Here is a 22,185-nt window from a genome sequence, read left to right on the forward strand (position 1 = left end):
CTCGCCACACTGAGCACCACTGCCCGAAATTCCTCATCTCAGCGTGGCCTAGGACTGCGGCCTTAAGGGATCCCAAGCTTCCTCTGATGTGCTGACCCAAAAACACAGAGAAAGGCAGGCGGGCAAACCTGGTAGTTGAATAAGCAGCAACAGACATGCAGTGGCCCTACTACGCACCCACATCCCTGTGACTACTCAACACAGGTTCCGGAGTTCTCCCCTCAGGACTACAGAGGTGGCTCAGCAGTTAAGAGCTCTAGAGGACCAGGGTTCGGTTCCCAGGACAAACAAGGTACCTCACAACCATTCTTAACTCCGGTTCCAAAAACTCTGTTCCCTTAGCTTCATGCAGTTATCAGGCGTGCATGCATATGGCACATGTACATACACATGAAATAAATGGAATACCCTTAGTTTCAGCTGTAGCTCAGGGCAGTGTTTGCCTAGTACACACTAGGCCTCACCCTGAGCATCACAGAATGGGTCAAACCAGCCAATTTCCCCAGTGACCACACAGCTGGCAATGCTGGCCTCGGAGAAGGAGAAGAATGAAAGCCAGTGCTGTTGACTACTATGCAGATGAGCTCTCTATTTCTATACCGTGCTTTTTTGTGTTTTGTTTGAAATTTATTTTCTGTTGTGAAGTATAAGGCAAAGTGATCTGATAGGAGCAGAGCAAAGTATAAGTGAATCAGCAAAAAGAAGAAAATGCAAAAGATTTGAGTGCATTGCCATGGAGAGCTAAGAGCCTGCCAAAGAACTCTTTATAAGACTTGCAAACAGTGCTAGGCCTGGGAGGGATCAAGAGCCATGAACTTCCAGTGCAGGGAACTTAAGATGATTATAACCAGAAGAACACTGGATTGCTTGTGAACATGAATATAAAATATAATTTTAGCTGCGAGACAATAATTATAGCTGGATGGAATAGAAAACACACCTTTTCTCAAGGCTTCCAGTTTCCTTAAGGAACTATGTACAGCAAAATTTCAGAAAGATCTCTGTCCATATATATGTAAGTGTGTAAATATTATACATGTAAACATATACTCATGTTTTAAGGACAGGGTCTCACTATGTAGCTTTAGGTGGTATAGAACTTGCTATATAGACCATCCTGGCTTCAACTCAGAGATCTGCCTCCCCAGAGCTAGGATTCAAGCCACGCACCACATCCAGCCTCAGCAAAAACTCCACATTGGACATCAGAGTTGGGGTTTCACAGTAAGACTGAAGAGCCCACAGAAGACGGCAACAGTGCTACTTTATGCCTTCACTGCAAACATTGGACGTTTCTCGACGGAATCTTCTATTTTCCTATAGCCTCCAAAAATGCTCTAAACAGAGTCACAATTTACAGAATTAGACCATACCCACAAGCAGCCTAATTACTGGCTTGACCTGGATAATTTTATCACAAGAGTTAGGAGTTTAGCTCGGCAGCAAGCACATACCTATTAAGCCCAAGACCTAGAGTTAAGTTCTCAGCACTGAGAGAGAAGAGAAGGAGAGAGAGAGAGGGAAGGGGGAAGAGAGGGACAGAGAGAGAGAGGGAGGGAGGGGAGGGACAGAGAGAGAGAGGGAGGAAGGAACAGAGAGAGAGGAAAGGAGGGAAGGGAGGGACAGACAGAGAGGAAGGGAGGGACAGAGAGGGAGGAAGAAGGGATAAAGAGGGAGGGAAGAAGGAGAGAGAGAGAAAGAGAGAGGGAGGGAGGTTCTCTTCATCCCAAACTAACAAAAAACAACTCAAAGGGCAACACAACCTCAGACCAAATAGTTACTTTTAAATTTAAAATTAAAAATTTACTTAAAAGTCAGAATTGCCCAAATACACAAGGTTTCAATTTCATACATGTGCTTTTTAAATGACGTCATTTGAAACATAAACCAACAAACAAACACAATCTGAAAGGAAAGCCAGGTAGGGGAAAAGTAAAGAGCAAACCACCAAGGCATTTCTTTGTGGGCCAGCACGATCAGGGGAAATGCTTGGGACAGGCGCACACGGCTGCGAGCACATTTAGTCACCGTGCACATCCTGCTCCAGCGCTGCGAGCTTTAGCCAATGACATGTCAGGGCATCTTTCCTCACACACACGTTACACCTGAGCACCTGCTAGAAACAGAGTGAGGCTCGGCCACCACTAAAGACACACTTCCCAGGGCACACCAGGAGAGCTCTGCAAGCTTGCAAGCTCACAGCAGCTCCAGCCCCACAGGCGTGTTCACTGACACCACACGGCACTTCTCTAGGAATGTCACGAGCTGGTTCACATTTTTTTTCCTCCTGCTCTGTAAATCAGAATAGAACCCGTGCATTCTGAACATATAAAGCAAAACAAGCACCTCGCAACCCGCCGGCCTTAGGGACAGCACCATGGCTCTTGAGGCAAGTGTGCAGGCACAGGCCCCTCTTACCCGCATCTGCTCGGTAGAGCTGCTGCTGAGCTCATCTCCGGACTCCGAGTCCTGGTGTGTTCTTTCTGAGCCTTCTCCAGCGGAGTCACAGGCCTGTTCCTGGGAGAAGCCGGTCTTCTCCACGTCCAAGAACTCCGGGCCAGGAAAGTGCCCAAACAGGCGTGTCCTGTTCTGGCTGGCCGATTTGGGAGAGTGCGCGTCACTGAACTTTCCGTTATTGTGGCTCAGGTCCAGGCTGAGGTTAGCAGTCTGGCCTGAGTTATAGCTGGGTCCGAAATTCTGATTGGCATCACGAATAAGACCTGTGCCTTGAGCAGAGGACACTGGCTTCCCGAAACTTGAGAGCTCAGGCATCTTGTTGACGTTTTCCGTCGGTCTCTGCAGGTGCACGCTCGGTACCGTCTTCCCGGAGCTACCCGGCAGGCCCGCCGGCGGCTTCCCCGGCGGCATCAGCGCTTTGCGAGCCACCTCCCTGACGTACTGCGCTGGCACGTAAAAGGCTTTGGAGTTCTCATCCGCCCGGACCTGCCACCAGTCGTCATTGGTCTTCTTCACCAGCACGTACCGCTCGCCTTGCCTGATGACAACCTTCCTGTCCTTCGCTTCGTACTCATAGTCATACTCCACCTCAATGTACGCTTGGCCGGCAGCGATCTTCCCACTCCTCTCCGCCATTTTCCCTCAGTGTCGCCCCCTCTCCAGACAGGTGCCGTGCCTCATTGTGCCTGGGCCTGGCTGCACTAGCACAACCCTTCCATTTAAACGGAGAAAGGAGAGAGAAAAATTAATGGGTCTAGATTTGATGTTCACAGACACTATACATACAGTTAAAGAGCACTACCCTCAACTCGAAGCCCCATAAACAAGTAAGTCTAATAACGCATGCATCACCCCCATCCTTGCACTAAGTGTTCCCTTACCTATGGTCCACCAGGCCGCACTGTATAAATGGCCACAGATGGCATAGTCAAGTCTTCACCTCAGGCTCCTGAAGACGTCCTCCCTAAAAGCAATGGTCTTCGCGGGTGGAAAGCCAAGACAAGGTTGCTGTAGCTTGACTGAAAACAGCCCGACGGGCAGGCAGGGAGTGATATCATTTGAGAGGGTTAGGGCATGCGGCCTCTTTGGAATAGGTGTGGCCTTATTAAAGGAAGTGTGTCACTGGGTAGGCTCTGAGGTTTCAGGAGCGCAGGCGAGGCCCAGTGGTTCAGTTTCTGCTGATCTGGATGTAGACCTCTCAGCCACCTTCCCAGCACCTTGTCTGCCTGCGTGCTAACACACTTCCTGCCATGAAGACGATGGGCTAAAGCTCAATTAAATGTTTTCGTTTATAAGAGCTGCCGTGGTCATGGCGTCTTTTCACAGCAATAGAACCCTAAGATAGCCATGTTTGTTAAGAGTCAGTATCTCTTTGTTACAGTGCACGTGTGTGTTCTCGTGTCTTTATGTCATGTGCCTGAGCTCACCTGTGCCTCGCACCATGCGTAGCTATCTCAAGGTATCCGTCTCTCTCTGTTACTGTCCAGGATAGCTCACTGAACCCAGGGGTTTGGCTAGTCTGGCATCCGCCTGTGCATTTGAGCATTCTCTGTGCACACCTCCATGTGCTGGGGTTACAGGCAGGCTGTCGCAGCTTACCTACGGCTAGAGGCCTGAACTCTGGTCCTCCACTGTGGAGCTTTACCAGGTCAGCCTTCTCCCCCCTCCAGCTGTGTCCCCTCCCATGTCTTTAAAGAGGAAGGCCACAGATTTAGAACAGAGCGAGGGAGTGGGGGACAGAGGCCACGTGCCGCAGCACACAGGACTGGAGTCGGTTCCCCGCAGCTCATCAACCAAGCGTGCTTGCAGAAACCTGTACTCCAGCACTTGGAAGAGGGCAGCCGAAAGATGAGAAGTTTAAGTTCACCCTGCCAGGTCCCAAAGAAACCAGGCCAAGGCTCACGCAGTACCTGTGGCTCCTCTCAGCACATCCTCCCAACTTCCCTAAGGCTCTCCAGCCCAAGCTGGCATGACCCTGGTTCCTATATAAACCCGAGTTTTCGGCCACGGGCTCCCTTGGTTCTTCTCTGCTCTTGGTCAGCTTGTCCTCTCTTCTCTTCCTCTCTCTCCTCTCACAGCATGGTCCAGTCTCGACCCTCCAGATGTCTCTGGCTGAGCTCTCCCTCAGGCCTACAATAAAGCCCTTCCCTCAACCGTACCTAGAGGTGCTCATATCCTCATTTCACTCACATCCCAGGGTACATACAAGTCTGTCCTCAGCCTGGACTATGAGAGACCCTGACTCGGGGGCAGGGGACAAAGAAGGAAGGGAGAGAAGGAAACAGAAGAGTCAGACAGGAGACAAAGGGCTTCCCAGAAGCCGTAAGAACCTATGATTAGCCAAGGCAGGATCTTCTTACGGTGGGCAGAGGACAAACACTGGCAACACTAACCCTGTCACTTCTGGGCAAGGTTCTCATCACGTAGCCCAGGCCGACCTCGCCAACACCTGCCTGCCTCGAGCGCAGAGGCTAATGCCGCTGCTTAAAGCCACCCACCTGCAGTGCAGCAGGGTCTCACTGACCCGGCGTAAATATCCTGAAGCTTTGGGAGCACTAACGTGGCACAGGTGGAAAACGACGCGCAGGGTCCCGTATGATGGGTCAGTGTGAACACAGATGCAGGTGTTGAGTGTACATGGTGGGTAGAAACAACTGTGCCCCCAAGCCTACCATCTCGAAGATAAAGCAGTAAGATGAGCTGGTAATAAATTCATTATCAACACAATTTCAGTAACTGCAATTCCTTTCTAAACAAGCTCCTCAAGTAACATACAGTTACACTGTTTCAAAAACAGAAAACATTAAACTTACCTTGGAAAGCTGCGAACATCTGGTGTTTCATTTAAACCTATAAAATTAAATAAAAAATTTTATTATCTCTAGCCAAGATTCCTTAAGAGGCTAATCATTTAACACTGTGCAGAATTCTGGAAGCAGAATGTTTGTGACAGTGACATGGACCACGGAGTGACTTTTCAGGGCCAGCCTCTAACAAAACCACCTGGGGCCATCGAGAGCACGTATGCCATCTCAACAGCCCTTATTCTTACTCTGATGCACAAGAAGATTTTTTCATTTTTGGATCATATGATAAACAAATTTGAGAAAATGTTTCTTTACGCTTATGGTATTGAGAATGATGACACGTTTGCTGCTGTTAGGAACCCTGACACATTTTCCCCACAGATTACTCACGCTACAAAAACAGAAACAGACATTGCAATGCTTTTCTTTTCCCCGGGACAGGCTCTCTCTGTGGCCACTGCGCCACTGCACCCAGCTGCAATGCCTCTTTTCAGGGTTTTCACTCAAATGGCAGGAGAGAGGACACCAAGAGGAGACATACCTATGGCCAGACATAGGTGCTTCCTGCCAAAGGGAGCTCAGCCGGGCGCAGCGCAGCGGCACACCCCTTTATCCCAGCACTGGGGAGGTAGACATAGGGGATTTTGAGGCCAGCCTGGTCTACACACAGTGAGTTCCATACAGTGAGCTCAGGACAGCCAGAGCTACACAGTAAGACCCTGTCTCAAACAAAGCCTATTTCACTTCATACATTTACTAGAGAACAAGGAATCCAGAAAGCGAGACACTCCATTAGTTCCGTTAGACGACAGAACTAAACTCTTCGGGTCATGAAAAATAAAAAAAATGGAAGAGATTCCTCAAGATTAGACATTTTTATAAGCAAAACTGGTTGGTACCTAAAATTTACCATATCCAAAAACTACGTCCTAACTATACCCCCCCCATCCTGACGGCAGAGAGAGCGCTCACCTCTCCAGCTGTTCCGTCTCTGCTCCTATGCATGAGGGCAGCAGTCACCCTCACTGAAGAGTCAAAGTCTTCACAAGGTTTCAAAGTCCATCCTGAGCCTGCAGACACGCCCAGCAAGGAAGAGCATTTGCTGCTCCTCCAGCATTCCCAACTTCAGAAGAGCACCCACACCGTGTGGCTCACCATCTAGACCTCCAAGGGATCCAATCCAATGCCCCCTTCTGGCTTCTATGGACACACACACACACACACACATATATCATTAAAAAAAAAAAAAAAAAACAGTTCATACTGAATCAGTCCTGTGCAGTACAAACACCAGATGCAGACAATAAGTATAACAGTGGTCCCTACAATGTCACAGTAGGGACCTAACATCCTACAATGTCACTGTAGGACTAACATCCTACAGTGACACATTCCTCACGTCTGTAGTAATACTGACACACATACACACCTATCATGCTGCAGTAATAAAAGACATAATATAAACTCTTGTGCATAACACCATACCAAGCGATAATAAATGACTATTACCGCGTGTTTCACACTGTATTCCCGGTATTCTGGAAGCCACCATCTCATACACAGTTTTCTATATTTTTTTAAAGGTTTATTTATTTATTTTATGTATATGAGCACAGAAGACGGCATCAGACCCCTGTATAGACTGGTAAGCCACCATGTGGTGGCTGGGAATTGAACTCAGGACCTCTGGAAGAGCAGACAGTGCTCTTAACCACTGAGCCGTCTCTCCAACCCCAGTTTTCTATTTCTAACAGGTTCTACAACAGTGTGCCATGCCACACTGGCAGAGCTACCACACATCTTGTGTTTACTGCATCATTCACTGCAACAAGAGACCACGGAAAGTGACCGTCCCGGTCTGTGTAAATACACTGACACTCTAAGGGAACCAGCCAAAAACCATTAGAATTCTCACAATTCTACAACGTGAAGCATAACTATACTTTATCCTTGAACACTTGGGTTTTTCCTTTTCCCAGGGAAGTATAGAATAAAAAGTCCTTTGAGGATACAGAGGTGAGTAAGGAAACATGCAGTTAGTTTTCACAAAGTCACCACAGCCTGGAAACGTCAGGGCTGGCAAACTGTGCTTGATTTCATGCTACTGTAGAGGCTGTGGCACTGGAGAACAGCAATCACAGGACAGCCGAGCTCCCTATTTACTGCCAAGCCAGCTGACCACACCCATCCTAGTGACTGCAAAGACAGTACACAGGAACAGGTGGGGAGACAGGCCTGTAAAGGGACTCAGTGTCCTAGTTCAACGTGAGGCATCCAATCTGCACTTTTAGGTAACAGCAATGAGATGTGTGAAGGCAAGGCAACCATGGCAGATAAAGGACACAATCGATATAAAATGGTGGCACATACTAAGGAGGGTGAGATGAGCAAGAAGACACCTGGAAATGAAGAGCAGACGCTACACATAAACTATTAGTGAAAGCAAGGTAAGAGGTGGAAACGAAACTGGAAAGTCCTAAGATAATCGTTAAACTGAGAAATGTCTAGAAAGCTATAAAGCAGACTTATGCACTACAAACAAGTCTAAGAAAGAAAACTTGGGTAAAATTAAGTCTTATTATAAAGCATGTAATGAGAGAGATGAAGACAGATCTAAATGGAAATCATAGACAACTGTGTGAATCATTTATTCTATTTTGTTTAAGAACAAGCTCTATTAAAATGAAGGCTTACTTTGATTTGGATTTGTTTCTTCCTCCTCTCCTTAGATGAGGTCGAAGGCTGTTTACTCTGATAACTTTCCATAGGATTCTATTCCTTAACTAGAGAAATTGCTCACCAGAACACTCCTGAAGTGGAGTCTAGTCCCTGCTTCTCACCACAGGCCTCTACCAAGCTCACCGTCAACACTGACTAAGCATCCAATCACCAGAACATTCAGCTTCCCTGTCTACTGCTCAAGAGGCCCCTTGCTTCTCTCAGCATTTTAAATGTCCACATGAGGCCTTCAGGCCTCTTGCCAGTCCTCTTGCTCTGCTGCTGCAATCACGTCCTCCTTATGTGTCAGTACACACATACAGCTTTGGTATGATGGGCCTACACTCATGCGGAGAGCCTCCATCTTGCTACTTTGTTTTGTTTTGAGTCAGTCTCACTGAGCAGCTCGGACTGTCTTGGAACTGCTATGCAGCCCAGGCTGGCCTTGAACTCTAGAGACCCTCCTCCCTTTGCCTCCGATGAAAGCTGGGAAGGCCCACACCAGGCTTTGTTTTCTTTTTGGAGACTGGAGCTCTCCCGGGCCTGGAATGCAGCACTTAGTCTAGGATGGCTGACCAGCAGGCCAGAAGGGTGCGCCTCAGCCCCATCTCCCCAGGCTGGCTTGCAAGCGTACCCCATGAGGCCTGGCTGTTTATGTGGGTGCTGGGAACCAAATAGGTTTCCCATCTGAGTGCTGGATGAGCCACACCTCCTCGTGCTCTAGCCTGCTCACACTCAGCACTCAACCAGGCTACTTTATCATCTGATAACCTCTTTCCCCATCTGTTAATTTTTTAAATTGTCTCTCTCATGTAAACTCCTAAGAAGCCTACCACAGATTACACAGCCCTGCAAATGTCACCTTCCTCCCCCAGGACATCTGTTCTAACCAACTACATCTTACTAGATACATGCAAAACAAAGTAAACAAGAAATAAAAGCTGAAGAAAAGCAAAACCTTGAGTAAACACATCCATAACTAAGAGGTCTGTAACTTAAGACTTGCCTAGATATGCACAACACATTCTGAAGCTCTAGTGCTTAGACCGGTAACAGGCCAATGTGCCTCAAGCATGTAAACATTAAGTCATCTAAAAACATCACGACTGAATCACTAATTCTTGGCACTATGCTCTGCACAGTTTTTAAAATAATAATAAAATGAAGCTACAATTGAGTAGTCAACATTTCTCTAACATGCGTGAGGCCCCCCAAAAAAAACTAAGAAGGTATCAGGAGATGGGGGGTTAGTGGAGGTGGTGGGGATAAGAAAGAGGAGACAAGTGTGACCAGAACATACTCTATGCATGTACAAAACTGTCAAAAAGTCAGTCAATTTTTAATTTCTTAAAAAAAAAAAAAAAAAAAAAAAAACAAATGGAGATGTAACTTAGTTGGTAGAATGCTTACTTGCCTAGAATGTACCACAGCACCACAAAATGAGAAAAAAAATCCCTAAACAAGTGCCTAATAAATAAGATACAGTTTAACGAGCATGACGACAAAATCCACAAAGGTACCAGCAGAAGAGAGTGTTCCACCAAGCAGTTTTCTGTTGCACATTTTTAATCATTAGCCAGTATTAAGCACTCCAAGTTTTTCTTAATGAATAATCCTGGCTTTCTGAGCATGGACAGATACACAATAAAAAACACTTCTCTGAATTGAAACAGGCATCGTAAAGAAGTAAAGGCAAATGCCATTGGCCACTCTGGCTGTGGAAAAAAAAAGAAAAGAGAAAAAATAGAACACAGGAAATAAGTTGATAGCTGTAAAGTGGTAAAGGAGGCAGCAGAGCAGACCCAGAAGGAAATGCAACAGCAAGACTGAAACAAAACGAGGAATCAGCAAAAGAAGTATTTGGGGAAATGATCATATTTTAATAAAAAGGAAATGTGTCAACCAAGCCTTTAATCCAGCACTCAAGAGACAGAGGCAAGAGTATGTCTGAGTTCGAGGCCAGCCTGGTCTGCGCGATAAATTTTCCTTATATATGAGACTCTGTCTCAAAAAAAGGAGGAAAAAGTTAATTAAAATTGTAAAAGAGAAAATTTGTGCGGAGCCACTGGAGACCCATGTGCCATGAAAGACAGAAACGGGGTCACCTCAGTGACTTCCCTTGGCTGTAGTTCACGGCCAGAGCTGTGTCATAATCAGGGTGCCCAGGAGTGCCAGGCTTAGTGCGCATGTGCTGGAGGGAACATCCAATACACACTGGAATACAAGCTGGGATTTAGCATATGACAAGTTCATACTCCACGAGGGAGAAAAAACGGACCTCACTAACATTAAAAGCCTGTTCAAAGGCGCTGAGGAAGCAGCTGCAATCCCGTTCTTATTCAGCTCCATCCACAACGGCCAGGGGGTGCAGCCAACCCGCTTCCACCAACACCAATGACAAACACGTGCTGTCTAACAATAAAGTAGCTCCCCATAAAAATGGCGGCGTTCCGTCCTTTCTGACAACACGAACTGCAACTCACAGGACCTATGTTACATTAGCCAGAAATAAAATAAAAAAAAAAAAAAAAAAAAAAAAGATGAGTCCTACATGACCTCACTTACATGAACTGAGAGAAGAACAGCAGTCAGCAGACCTTGGGGGGCCGGGAGAGCAGGCTGGGGAGAGCAGGGTGCGGAAGCTGTTGAGCAGCAGTTAGCAGAGCCTGGGGGACCAGGAGAGCAGGGCGGGGAGAGCTGCTGGAGCAGCAGGCCTCAGCCCTCCTGACGCTGCTGGCCCAAGCATGGGATCTCTGCATTGCCACCTCACTCCTGTAATCGTGCTGCTGTGGTGCCCCGTAAGGTAAACAGCTGATTTGCAGCCCCACAGGAGCCGTGACCCACAGGTTGAAAATCACTGTTGGGGACCCACATGGTGAAGGCGAGCCCACCTCGGACCCCGACACACACTCCACGGCACGCAGCGTAATAACACTTTTTAAAAATAACACTTGGGTGGTGAAGCAGAACGGTCGGTGCTGCTGCGAGCTGGTGGGGAAGTGTAGCTGGGGACAGTGTGGCAGCCCCTCCAAAAATAACGTCACAATTACCACCACCCAACAGTGCCCCTCCGGACACACGCCCAAAAGAACTGAAAGCACTAACTCAGGTGTCCGCACACCCATGCTCACAGCAGCACGATTCACAATCGCCGGAAGTGCATGTAAACCAAAACCCACTAGAGAAGAGCAGGTACAGCACATTCACAGCGGATGAGCGCTCAGTCCCAGTGTGGAAGAGAGCCCGAGTCAGTGAGGCGTCACTCTGCAGACGCGGGCTGAGGAGCTAACCAAGGCTGCTCCTCGTGTGCTCTGCATCCAAATCACAGCACAGCCTCCTCTGGGGTCTCCTGATTTCCCAGTTCACACTGTCATCGTGATTAGAGTTACGGGGAGCAGTGGCCACGACTTCTGGCCTGCGTATCCTGATAACGAGGACTGTGACCCCGTGGGAGGCCAGGCCTTCCAGCAACTGCTCTTCCACGTCCTTTACCCACAGTCCTCCGCCAGTGTTTTGTGTGTATATGTGGTGGTTGGTTTTGGTTGAAAAATGTAAAGTTGTTGCTATTTAGACAATACTAACTCCCGCAAAGAAGAAATCAGACAGAAAGTCTGAACTGAGCTCAACTGTGCACAAAGTGAAAACAATACCCAACACTTACACTATTTAATGCTACTACAAAGGAAACATGTTAAATCTCTACTAAACGACACTGAGAAACTAGTGAAAGCCAATGGAATGCAAAATCAACTGAGGGATTTGATAAAGAGCACAGCAAACATCAACAACAGGAAGTGGAAAACAGAAGAAATCAGAAAACCAGCTCTGGTTCTTAGAAGCAGTAAACTAGTATCTTGAAATCTTGAAATCACGCTGTTCAAGAACAGAACCAAAAAAGATCTTAGGAATACACTTACTGCTCCTAAGACACCTGGAAGAAAATAAAAGAATTATTATAAACTATCTACCAGTACGTTTGATAACTACGATAAAACTAGTTTTTTTTGTTAAAAATATATTTATTTATGTACATGAGAGCTTTATCTGCATGTACATGTGCATGACAGAACAGAGCATCAGATCCCATTATAGATGGTTGTGAGCCACCATGTGGTTGCTGGGAATTGAACTCAGGACCTCTGGAAGACCAGCCGGTGCTCTTGACCACTGAGCCATCTCTCCAGCCCCAAAAACAAAAGTTTTAAAAAACAAAACATACCAGAACTTACTCTGGAAGAGACAGATCCTGAACAACCTTGAAAGTCCACAACAAACTGAGCAATTATTTAAGGACTAGCCCCAGGCTGTCAAGACTGCTTAGCTGGTGATGCGCTTGTCACTTGTCGCCCAAGCATACAATCTGACCTGAGCAAAATTCCCAGAACCCATTCAGAAAACAACACAAGGGTGCACATTTACAGTCCGAGAGCTGGGGCCAGGAGGCCAGCCAGCCTACCCTAATCCTGTGATACAGGCCAGAGAAACTGTCTCAAACAAACCAAAACTTGGGACCTCTGGCCTCCACACACGTGCACGCACACACAAGCACACATACATGACATACACAATGTGAGTATTAAAAACTGACCACAGAAGAACTCCTGGCTGAAATGGTTCCACTGGTGAATTTACTCAAAATGAAAAGAAAAATCACATTTCTACAAAAAAATTCATGAAGGATCAATGTGAAAAAAAACTCAACTCATTCTATGAAGTTAGCATTATACTTTCAGCAACATAAAACACACTGAAAAAAAAAATGATAGTGCTGACCACTATCATCCAAGAATACAGAAATAAAAATTGCTAATCCAACTGTAGCAAACTGGATCCCCATCATCCCATGTAGCCCAGGCTACCCTGGAATTCCCTCCGCCTGCTGACCTCAAACTCTTCATCTTCCTGACCCCACCTCCCAAATCCAGTCACTCAGACACGTACCATCATGCTTACCTTCTAACAACATTTCCCAATTATAACCTATGAGTCCAAGAACGGTACAAAGTTGAACACCTAAAAATAATCAATTCGGGCTGGAGAAAAGGCTCAGAAGAAGAGCAAGGCACCAGCTTGTTCTTTCAGAGAACCCCAGTTTAAGTTCCAGCACCCACCCACACAGTGGCTCAGAACCACTTAACTCCATTTCCAGGGGATCCCAAGGCTGCCTTCTAGCCTCCTTAGGCACTGGGCACACAAAAGGTATCCAGACATACATGCAAGCAAGACATCCACACACACTTAATAAAATAATAAAAAGCTTAAAATATAATCCATTTAATTAAAAATTCAGTTTAAAAAATAGGCGAGGGATGGAGAGATGGCTCAGCAGTTCAGAGCACTTCAACTCTTCCAGAGGACCCACACTTAGTGTCCAGCACCCATGTCGGGCAGCTCACAAGTATGTCACCTCAGCTCCAGGGACTCCAATGCACAGGCCTCCAAAGGCATCTACACTCATGTGCACAGAGAGACATAAAATTAAACATTAATCTTAAAATAAAAACAGCCAGACTTTAGCAGGTGCCTTACCAAAGATATACAGATACAAAATAAACACACCAAAAGATCCATACCACATGCCATCAAGGAAACACACATTAACAATGAACTGTTACAGCATACTTATTAGAGCAGCAATGTCCAGCCAGGAGGGAGTCTCAGGAACGTCCCTTCACTGTTGGTGGAATGTGAAATAGTACAGTGACAATGAAGACACTCTGGCAGTTTCCTTCAAAACTAGACACGCATACTTTCTGCCACGGCAATTGTGCTCCTGAGTTTTTATGTTGTTGGTTTTGTTGTTGTGTTGCTCAAGACAGGGTCTCTCTGTATGTAGCCCTGGCTATCCTAGAACTCCCTCTGTACAACCAGGCTGGCTTCAAACTCAGAGACCCACCTGCCTCTGCCTCCTGAGTGTGGGGACTGAAGGTGTGTGCCACCGCCCTGTCAGCTCCTGAATTTTACCTACAGGAAGTTAGCCTGCATACAAGTGACGACCACAATGCTTCCATAATTACTACAACCCAGGAGTAACTACGACGCCTTTCCATAGAGAAGTGGACAAACTCTGAGATACCTGTAATGTAATTTGTTTTGTTTTGTTGAGACAGAACCTCAAATTCTCCATCCTCCTGCCTCAGCCTCAAGAGTAATTTTAGTACAATGTAATTTCGGCACACACACAAAAAAGAGCTATGAAGCCACACAAAGGCATGGAGGAATCATGGTCAATTAAAAGGAGCCAGGCTGAAAACGAAATATGCAGTATGAGTCCACCTGTATAACAGCCTGAAAACGGCAAACTACAGAGACGGTGGAGATCAGGCAATCAGGAGTTGTCATTGCTAGGAGAAGGGAAGAGGAGCAGGCGTAGAACCTGGGATTTTGGAGTAGTGAAAATACTGTGCATTTTATTGTAACACTGGATAAATAGCATCTTTTTTAAATTTATTAGTTTTATTTTATGTGCTTTAGTGTGAGAGTGTCAGATCCCTTGCAATTGGTGTTACAGAGAGCCATGTGGGTGCTGGGAACTGAACCCGAGTCCTTTGGAAGAGCAGACAGTGCTCTTAACCGCTAAGCCATCTCTCCCCGATTAAAATAACATCTTATATTTGCCCAAATTCTATTTATATAATTACTGCTTAGGGATCACAACAACATAGGTTCCCTGATTTTTAAGAACTAGACCACTGGGCATGGTACACACACCTTTAATCTCAGAACCAAGGAGGCAGAGGCAGGAGGATCCCTGTGTTTGAAGCTAGCCTGATCTACATAATGAGTTCCAAGGACAACAAAAGCTATAGAGAGAGACCCTGTCTCAAAGCAAAACAAAAGAACTACACTACTCTAGTGTGGGATGTTCAGAACAGGGTGCCTCCCCCTCTCCCCCCCGCAGGGGTCCTAGGACTCCGACAGGCTGTCAGGCTTGAAGCAGACACCTTGACCCGCTCGGTCACATACAAGCGTCATCACCAAACAGGTTTTTGTTTCTGTTTTTTCAAGACAGGGTTTCTCTGTGTAGCCTTGGCTGCCCTGGACTAGCTCTGGAATCACAGAGAATCCTCCTGCCTCTGCCTCCCAAATTCAAGGATTAAAGGTGTGTACCACCACTGCCTGGCATCATATAGCATTCTTATACTATATGCTTCTTGGAAAACAAAATGGATCACAGACTTTAAAAAGCTTATAATGGGGAAAATATTACTGATTATTGGTTTGGCAAAGGTTTACTCTGATTTTTGGCGAGTTTTTGAGACAGGGTCTCACCATGTAGCCCAGGCTGGTCTCAAACTCACCATCCTTATCTCTCAACTACTGGAATTAACAGGAATATACAACCACATCTGGGTTCATCAGCAGTTTCTTCCAATGATCAAAAACAGCAAAATGCCAACATTCAAGTTGGATTTCAGCAGTGAAAAGCCTTCCGCTAGAGCTCTCCTGGGTAAGTCAGTGTGTGGCAACAGCCCCGGCGACCAAAGCAGGACAGGGAGATGAACTGCCCTGAACCCAGCCGCGTGTGTTTCCGGCGTTACTTCTGGCCTGTGTGTCTGACGCTGCCTGCAGCTCATCGCCTGCAGCAGTGGGCCACCCTCAAGATGTCCCTCTCAACGCTGCTCCCCCACCAGACTTCACTCTCCTGATCTACTTTATAACTGCCTGTGCTAGCGTCTATTCTACTGACTTAAGGCCATAATTCCCGATGGCAAAGTGCCTCCTAAGAGCCACCATACTGTGGAGACTTCCCGCTGTACATTTAAGAAATGAGAAGAGAAGAAGACCCCACTAAAAAATTGATTAGGAAGACTACAGATTTCTGAAAACATTCCAACGAAGAACTCTTCACCTGGAAAATTGAGTTTACAAGTTAATGAGCAGACAATTCGACATAATCCTAGCACTCCGTAGGCAGGGGCAGGCAGAAAGATCTCTGTGCATTTAAGCCGGTGTGCACTGCAAAATACAGTTCTAGGCCGCTAGAGCTATACAGTGAGACTATCTCAACAATAAAAATCAAACCAAAACAAAGCAAAAAATGAGGCAAAAAGTTTTAGCAGGCTTATACAAATTTCTACAGATACTAAATAAGCTCCTGAAAAAATAACCAACATTGTCAGCCACCAGGAAAACAAAACTTTTAAAAAACAAGGCCACTACACATGTACTGGGCTAAGTCAAATTACACTGAGGTTTCTGGGAATGTGGAGCAGCAGGACTTACACTGCTGGTAAGATGTAAGATGGCAAGAAGAAAAAATACTTGTTACATTTAGGTAGTGCTTAAAATTTAACTACACATGACATAGGCTCCACATTTAGGGATTTACCAGAGAAATGAGAGCACAGTTTCCATTTCTCAACGGCAGTTTTCTCAACAGTTCGTCATCCAACGACCAGTCAACAGCGCATGGACGGGCTGCAGGACGTCCACCTCAGGAACGCCATTCACCAATAAAGAGGGAGGAACCAGTACCGACACAAGCTGGGTGAATCCACGTCATTGTCCTGAGGCAATCCCAAGGCTGTGCATGAGAGGCAATCCCAAGGCTGTGCGTGAGAGGCCATCTGCACAAGACTCCAGAAAATGTAAACCACGTGTAGTGACAGAAAGCGGGGGAGGGGTGCCAGCAAGCAAGGCACACAAAGTCAAGATGCAGAGTGAGTGGCGAGAGGCATGCTCAGTCTTGACAGCAGCGATGTCTGAGTCAGTAACTGAAGCTGGGTCCTTAGCTCATGGCTCTGCAGTTAAGACAATGCGGTGCTGTGGTGCGGTGCTGGCACCGGCGAGGCTGAGGACAAAGACGGTAACCAACAGCTTCAACATGGTGAAGGAGAACAGAGAAGGAGAAACCACAGAATAAGAACCAAATTGTCGCTGAGGAGGAGCCAGGCTTGCTCTCCAAGACTAGCCAGGCCCAAGGAGAATTCTTCCCGAAGGCAGTGCGCTGAAGAGAGGCCCTACCTCCCAATCTTCCATCACTGCCACCGATGTCATCAGCTGCAGATGTCACACTCAACCGTGGGACTGAATTCTTAAAACCACACACCCAAAGAATCTTGTTTCAAGTCAGACTACAATTCTGTTTTGGGCCACCTTCATAGCTTATCTTTTATTTTGTTTGTTTAAGACAGGGTCTTTCTGTGTAGCCCTGGCTGTCCTGGAACTCACTTTCCAGACCAGACAGTCTTCAAACTCAGAGGGCCCCTGCCTCTGCCTCCTCAGTGCTGGGCTCACAGGTGTGTGCCACCACGCTCCAGTCCACAACTTATCTTCTGGGGGCACTTGCAACCCAAGGTGCAGACACCTACAGGTTCCTGCCACACTGCCACACTGGGAACCAGCTCCAACACACGGACAAATGCAAATATGCTCAAACTATAGTGTGTCCACAGGTATATGTATATATATTACTAAGCTCATCAATCTGCCCATTTTAAGTCAAACAACCAAACATCATTACTTACTTAGCTTTTTCTTATAGACAGGGTCTCACTGTGTAATTCTGGCTGGCTTAAAACTGTGTAGACCACTCTGGCTTGCATTCACACAGTTCCACCTGCCTCTGCCTCCTGAGTGCTGGGATGAAAGGTACGTTCCAGCACACTGGTAAAAATGACTTTTAAAAAAGTATTCTTTAAGATTAAGAACTGCGGCAACTCATCACTGTGAGAACACAAAATAACACAGCTTTTCTATAAAACACATTGTCAGTTCCTGATAAAAATAAGCATATGCTTACTGTATAAACCGGTAACCTGCCCAAGAGATGCAGCAATGTCAGGCCACAGTAAGGCTTGTCAACCACTGAATGCCTAAATAAACTTTGGTACACCCCTCTAGAAAACAGTGAACAAGCAGGAAGGGTTTCTAACAGAAAGACAAAATGTGCGCTAATGTATCTACTAATTTAAAAAGCAAGGCAGAGAGTACCCCATTAGTCACTGCTTGCCCAAAGATGCAAAAGCCGTCACAGAAAAAAATAAAAATAAGAAAGAACTCACAGGGAATGAAACAGCCTTGTGTGTTTCCTGTGCCTCATCTAGAATAATGCTTCCAAAGCGCATGTGCGTTACTGTACTTCCTCACATGCGCTCACTCGTTTTCATTGAGCACATGTATTTCCAGTGCGCGTGTATCACACCTCAGTCAAAGCAAGTTCAGCTTTGGCAGAGGAGCTTCATGCACACAACCTGGGGCTTACTCAGAGAGCAGGTGATTCCGCTGTTCCTCGGGACTGGAGAAGCCTAGATTAGCAGCAAGGCGGAGGGCCATCCAGACCTCAGGATTTAGTAAGACTATGAACTGAAACTGCAGTCAGCATCACCAAAGCAACAAGGCAGCAGCTCAATCACTAGGTTCTCGATCAGTTAGACCACATCACCAAAGAAAGGTTGAGAAAGACGGTGGCCCAACGGGTCCTCAACTGAAGGTGACTTAAGGTTCAGTACGTCTCAGTGCTTCAGTTATTCCTTCCCACTCATGACTTGCTCTATAGAATAGGACATGGGTTAGTGTGTATATATATACTCTACCTTAATAAAAGTGAAGTCAAAAAACCGTAATGATACATAACAAAACACAAGTACTTCTCATCCACTTTTCAAAGATACTACTCTCACACTCTAAACTGTGTGAGAGAAAAGAAAAAGCACAGAACTCAAGGTCAGAGCCTAAGGTTTAAACCTGGGCTATGCCATTTTAGCGTTGAGAGAGAGAGGAGAGAGAGGGAGAAAGGTGGGGGGGAGAGAGGAAGAGACGGAGAAAGTGAGAGGGAGAGAGAAGGAGAGAGGGAGAAAGAGAACAAATCTCAAAAGATCACTGTGAAAGAGAAAGAGACCTCTGTAAATTAAAACATGATACACAACACCCATAGGAGCACCACACAGAAAGCACGTCGAGAGCAGAAAAACCCAATACAGTGAAACTCCCTGTTTCGTCAGCGGCCACCTAAGAGAAGGCAGCGAACGTCTCCAACATTTCAAGATTCACATCAAGCTGCTTAGTAACACGGACCACATTTGGGGAGAATTAAATGCACAGGTACTCAGTACAATATGTCCTTCCTAAATTTATCTCCTCTGGCAAAAATGCTTAATTCTATTCTGCCATCCAAGCTGCGAAGGGCAAGTCATCAGGGCTCAAAGCACTGACTCTCACGCTTGGAGCAATGGAAGGCTGGGAAGGCTCATCTCTTTTTTTAGCACATTTCTTCTTTTAGAAGAGTTTAAGACACAGGATTAGGTGTGGGCCACGGCTCAGGTGGAGTGCCGGCCAGCATGCACGAGGCCCTGCCTTCCACTCCCAGCATCAACCATGTGGGCCAGCACTTGGGAGGTGGAGGCAAGGGGATCTTAAATTCAAGGTCACCCTCAGCTACAGGGCAAGCTCAAGGTCAGCCTGGGCTACATACAACCTTGTTTCAAAAAGACTTACTGAATTACTACAAAAATAGTGCTGAGGGGTTCCCATGAGCCTCGGACTCAATTTGCCTCATTAAATGTTACATTTGGCATACTTTCCTACTCGATAAATCAATATCAGAATCAACTGGCGCATAACAGCGGGCACACTTGGCTCAGGTTCCCCAGTTCTTCCCTACTACCGTCACCCCACCCTCCTGATCTGGGATCCTACCCCACAGTCATTGCAAAGGGTTTCAGCTATAGAGTACTAAGTCCCAGGTTCTAGAAATCTTAATGACAGCATGAAGTTGATGCCCCCAAATCTACACTTCATGATCAACACTGTTCTGCTAACCTGCAAACATATTTAGGATAGCGTATTCAGAGTTCAGACTAAGCAGCCTCTCGAAGTGTCACAAAGCTTTAATCCCAGCAACTGGAGGCAGAGGCAGGCCTGGCCGACACAGTGAATCCCAGTCAGAGCCATATAATGAGACCCTGTCTCAAACACACCAACACAGATTTCAGACTAACCAACAACAGTATATTCTATAACGCAGTAGCCACCAATGACATACGACCACTGAAAATTTGAAACGTGGGCAGAATACGGTGCTCCAAGTATAAGCTATCAAAACAATGAGAACATTTTCATATTAGCTATATGATAACATGTTTTTAATGTGCTAGGCTAAATAGACTTATGTTATACACTCTGCTCACCTGTCTTTTGTAGCATGTGGACTAGAAATTAAGATCGCAAGGTAGTGGCAATGCACTTCTGAAACACCAACGGCAGACTGCAGACCACAGGACACACACTGGAACGGCAGGAGACCCAATCCTTCAGGATAGGAGGAGCCATAGAATATCAACAGGAGAGAGGATCTCGCAGATAAAGTGTCAGCATTTGCTGGCAAATCACCACACACTGAGCCCACAGGACACTCACTGGGTCTGTGAAAGCAACAAGGCTATGGCTAAGTCCCGTGCTTCCAGCGGTTAGACCAGCTAACCAAAGAAAGGTGGAGTCAGAAAGATGGTAGCCCAAGGGGGTCCTCAACTGAAGGTGACCTGAGGTACAGTGAGTCCCTGTGTCACACACCTTCACATCTTTACAATCACAACTACTATTTACTGGGCTCTTGGTTTGACTAGAAAGTGCTCACCCAGCACGCCAAGGCCAGGGGTTCGATTGCCAGCAGCGCACACCCACAGATAAGGCTAAAACTCTTAAATACAAAGTTGGTAAGTTGAGTTTCACTTTTCTCTCATTGTTTACTACAAAACTGCAATGTCCATTTTCTCAGATAAGTAATGTTTCTACTATTTAGTGACTTTACAGATCACTCGCTCACCTTAGTCCACTTAAAATTATTACTCTCAGGTGGGCATGGTAGGTGCACCTTTAATCCCAGCACCAGGGGAAGGATCTGGCAGTTCACAGACAGCCTGATCTCCCCAGTGAGTTCAGACCAGCCAAGGCTACATAGTGAGGTCCTATCACAATTTTTTAAAAAATAAGTAAGCAAATAAATAAAATTACTATCCTACTCCCAGTAATGTCATTTGCACTTTTAGGACTTAAATTAGCAAAGCTCATTTTTCAACCAGGCTAGTTTTCAAAAGCACTGAATACATATTTTCTAATTTAAAAAAGTCAAATGATTACAACTAATGAACCGTTCTGCAGCGTTTACATAGTCCATTTATCCCTCACAACTGGAACCAGAAGTATTGGTAAGTACATAAGCACAACTAATCTACACAAGTGGGGTCATAGCAAGCAATCTCCAACCCCCACGGCTGCTAAAGTACAGGAGACTGTCAATAAATACTAGGGGCTACACACACACACACGCACGCGCGCGCGCACACACACACACACACACACACGCACACGGGGTGAGGGGATGCATATGAATTATGCTTTGTTTCCTGGACAGAAAAACACCCAGAAAGATGGAAAGTTATGTGTGCCGTGTTGGCCTAACTGCGCGGCACGGCTTAACTCATAGCTGCATGATCTCCTCCTGGCTACTGCTCCTTTGCGTTCCAGAAACCGCTCGCAAAGGCATCCAGAGCGACTCTAACACAGAAAACAATGCACCTGCAGCCGGGCGGCGGAGGATCGAAAGCCGATCCGTTCCCCGGCGCACCCTCCTGGAGCTCAGGTGAGCAGAACCGGACGTGCGCAAACACACACCTCCAGGCCACCGTTCCTCGGCTTTGGAGTACAAAAGAGGCACTGCTGCGGGCCAGACACTCGGGGCGGTTCTCACCGCTGCGTCCAGGTCCTGTAAGCCGGACAGCGGGCTCTGAACCAGAACGCGGGTGACTCCTGGGTAACGCTCCGTCCTCCGCTGCACCTCCCTTCAGGAATGTGTGCCTAAGCGGTCAATAAAATCTACTTCCGCGTGTCAACACGACCCACACAGGGCCAACCTGGAAAGCGGCGTTTAAAACCCTCACCCGTGGCGCCTCACCAGCAGCGGCATCCCAACTTTCAAAAAAGGGATCGCAGGCATTCTGCTTTCATCTCTGCAAAGCATTTAAAGTGCTGCTGCAGGGAAAAAAGGACCCAGCACCCGCCCCTGAAAGTGAAGGGCGTGCCTTTCTCCCTAATGACCACCTTGTGGCCATTCTGTCTGCGAGGGTCTGCAGTAACTTAAGACTCCGTGTCAAGGGCAGCCCCGGCGGAAAGACAAAACGGGCGCCGCCGACGGGGGCGGGCGGCGCGCCGGCAGCGGGCTCGGGGCAGCGCCGGGGCAGCGGGCGCTCCCGGGGCCGGGCGT

At 46.8% G+C, this 22,185-nt stretch overlaps 1 protein-coding gene across 11 annotated transcripts in view; it reads right to left on the reverse strand.

Moving 5' to 3' along the window:
• Window positions 1-22,185, reverse strand: part of Arhgap12 (Rho GTPase activating protein 12) — a 94,217-nt gene that overhangs the window by 71,326 nt on the left and 706 nt on the right. For 7 of the 11 annotated variants that reach the window (XM_055629243.1, XM_055629242.1, XM_055629241.1 and 4 more), the window contains exons 2-3: window positions 5,271-5,307; window positions 2,419-3,169 (exon numbers count right to left, since the gene is read on the reverse strand). In XM_055629243.1, coding sequence (XP_055485218.1) covers window positions 2,419-3,093 — 675 coding nt within the window. In that variant the 5' untranslated portion in view covers window positions 3,094-3,169; window positions 5,271-5,307. Of the gene's footprint in view, window positions 1-2,418; window positions 3,170-3,338; window positions 3,436-5,270; window positions 5,308-20,113; window positions 20,235-21,596; window positions 21,616-22,185 lie in introns of those variants that run through there. The other 4 variants (XM_055629237.1, XM_055629236.1, XM_055629234.1 and 1 more) reach the window with 4 other exon arrangements.

The sequence above is a fragment of the Psammomys obesus genome, unplaced genomic scaffold (genome assembly GCF_907164565.1).
Source record: "Psammomys obesus unplaced genomic scaffold, mPsaObe1.curated_primary_1811, whole genome shotgun sequence".
NCBI classification, from domain to species: Eukaryota; Metazoa; Chordata; class Mammalia; order Rodentia; family Muridae; genus Psammomys; species Psammomys obesus.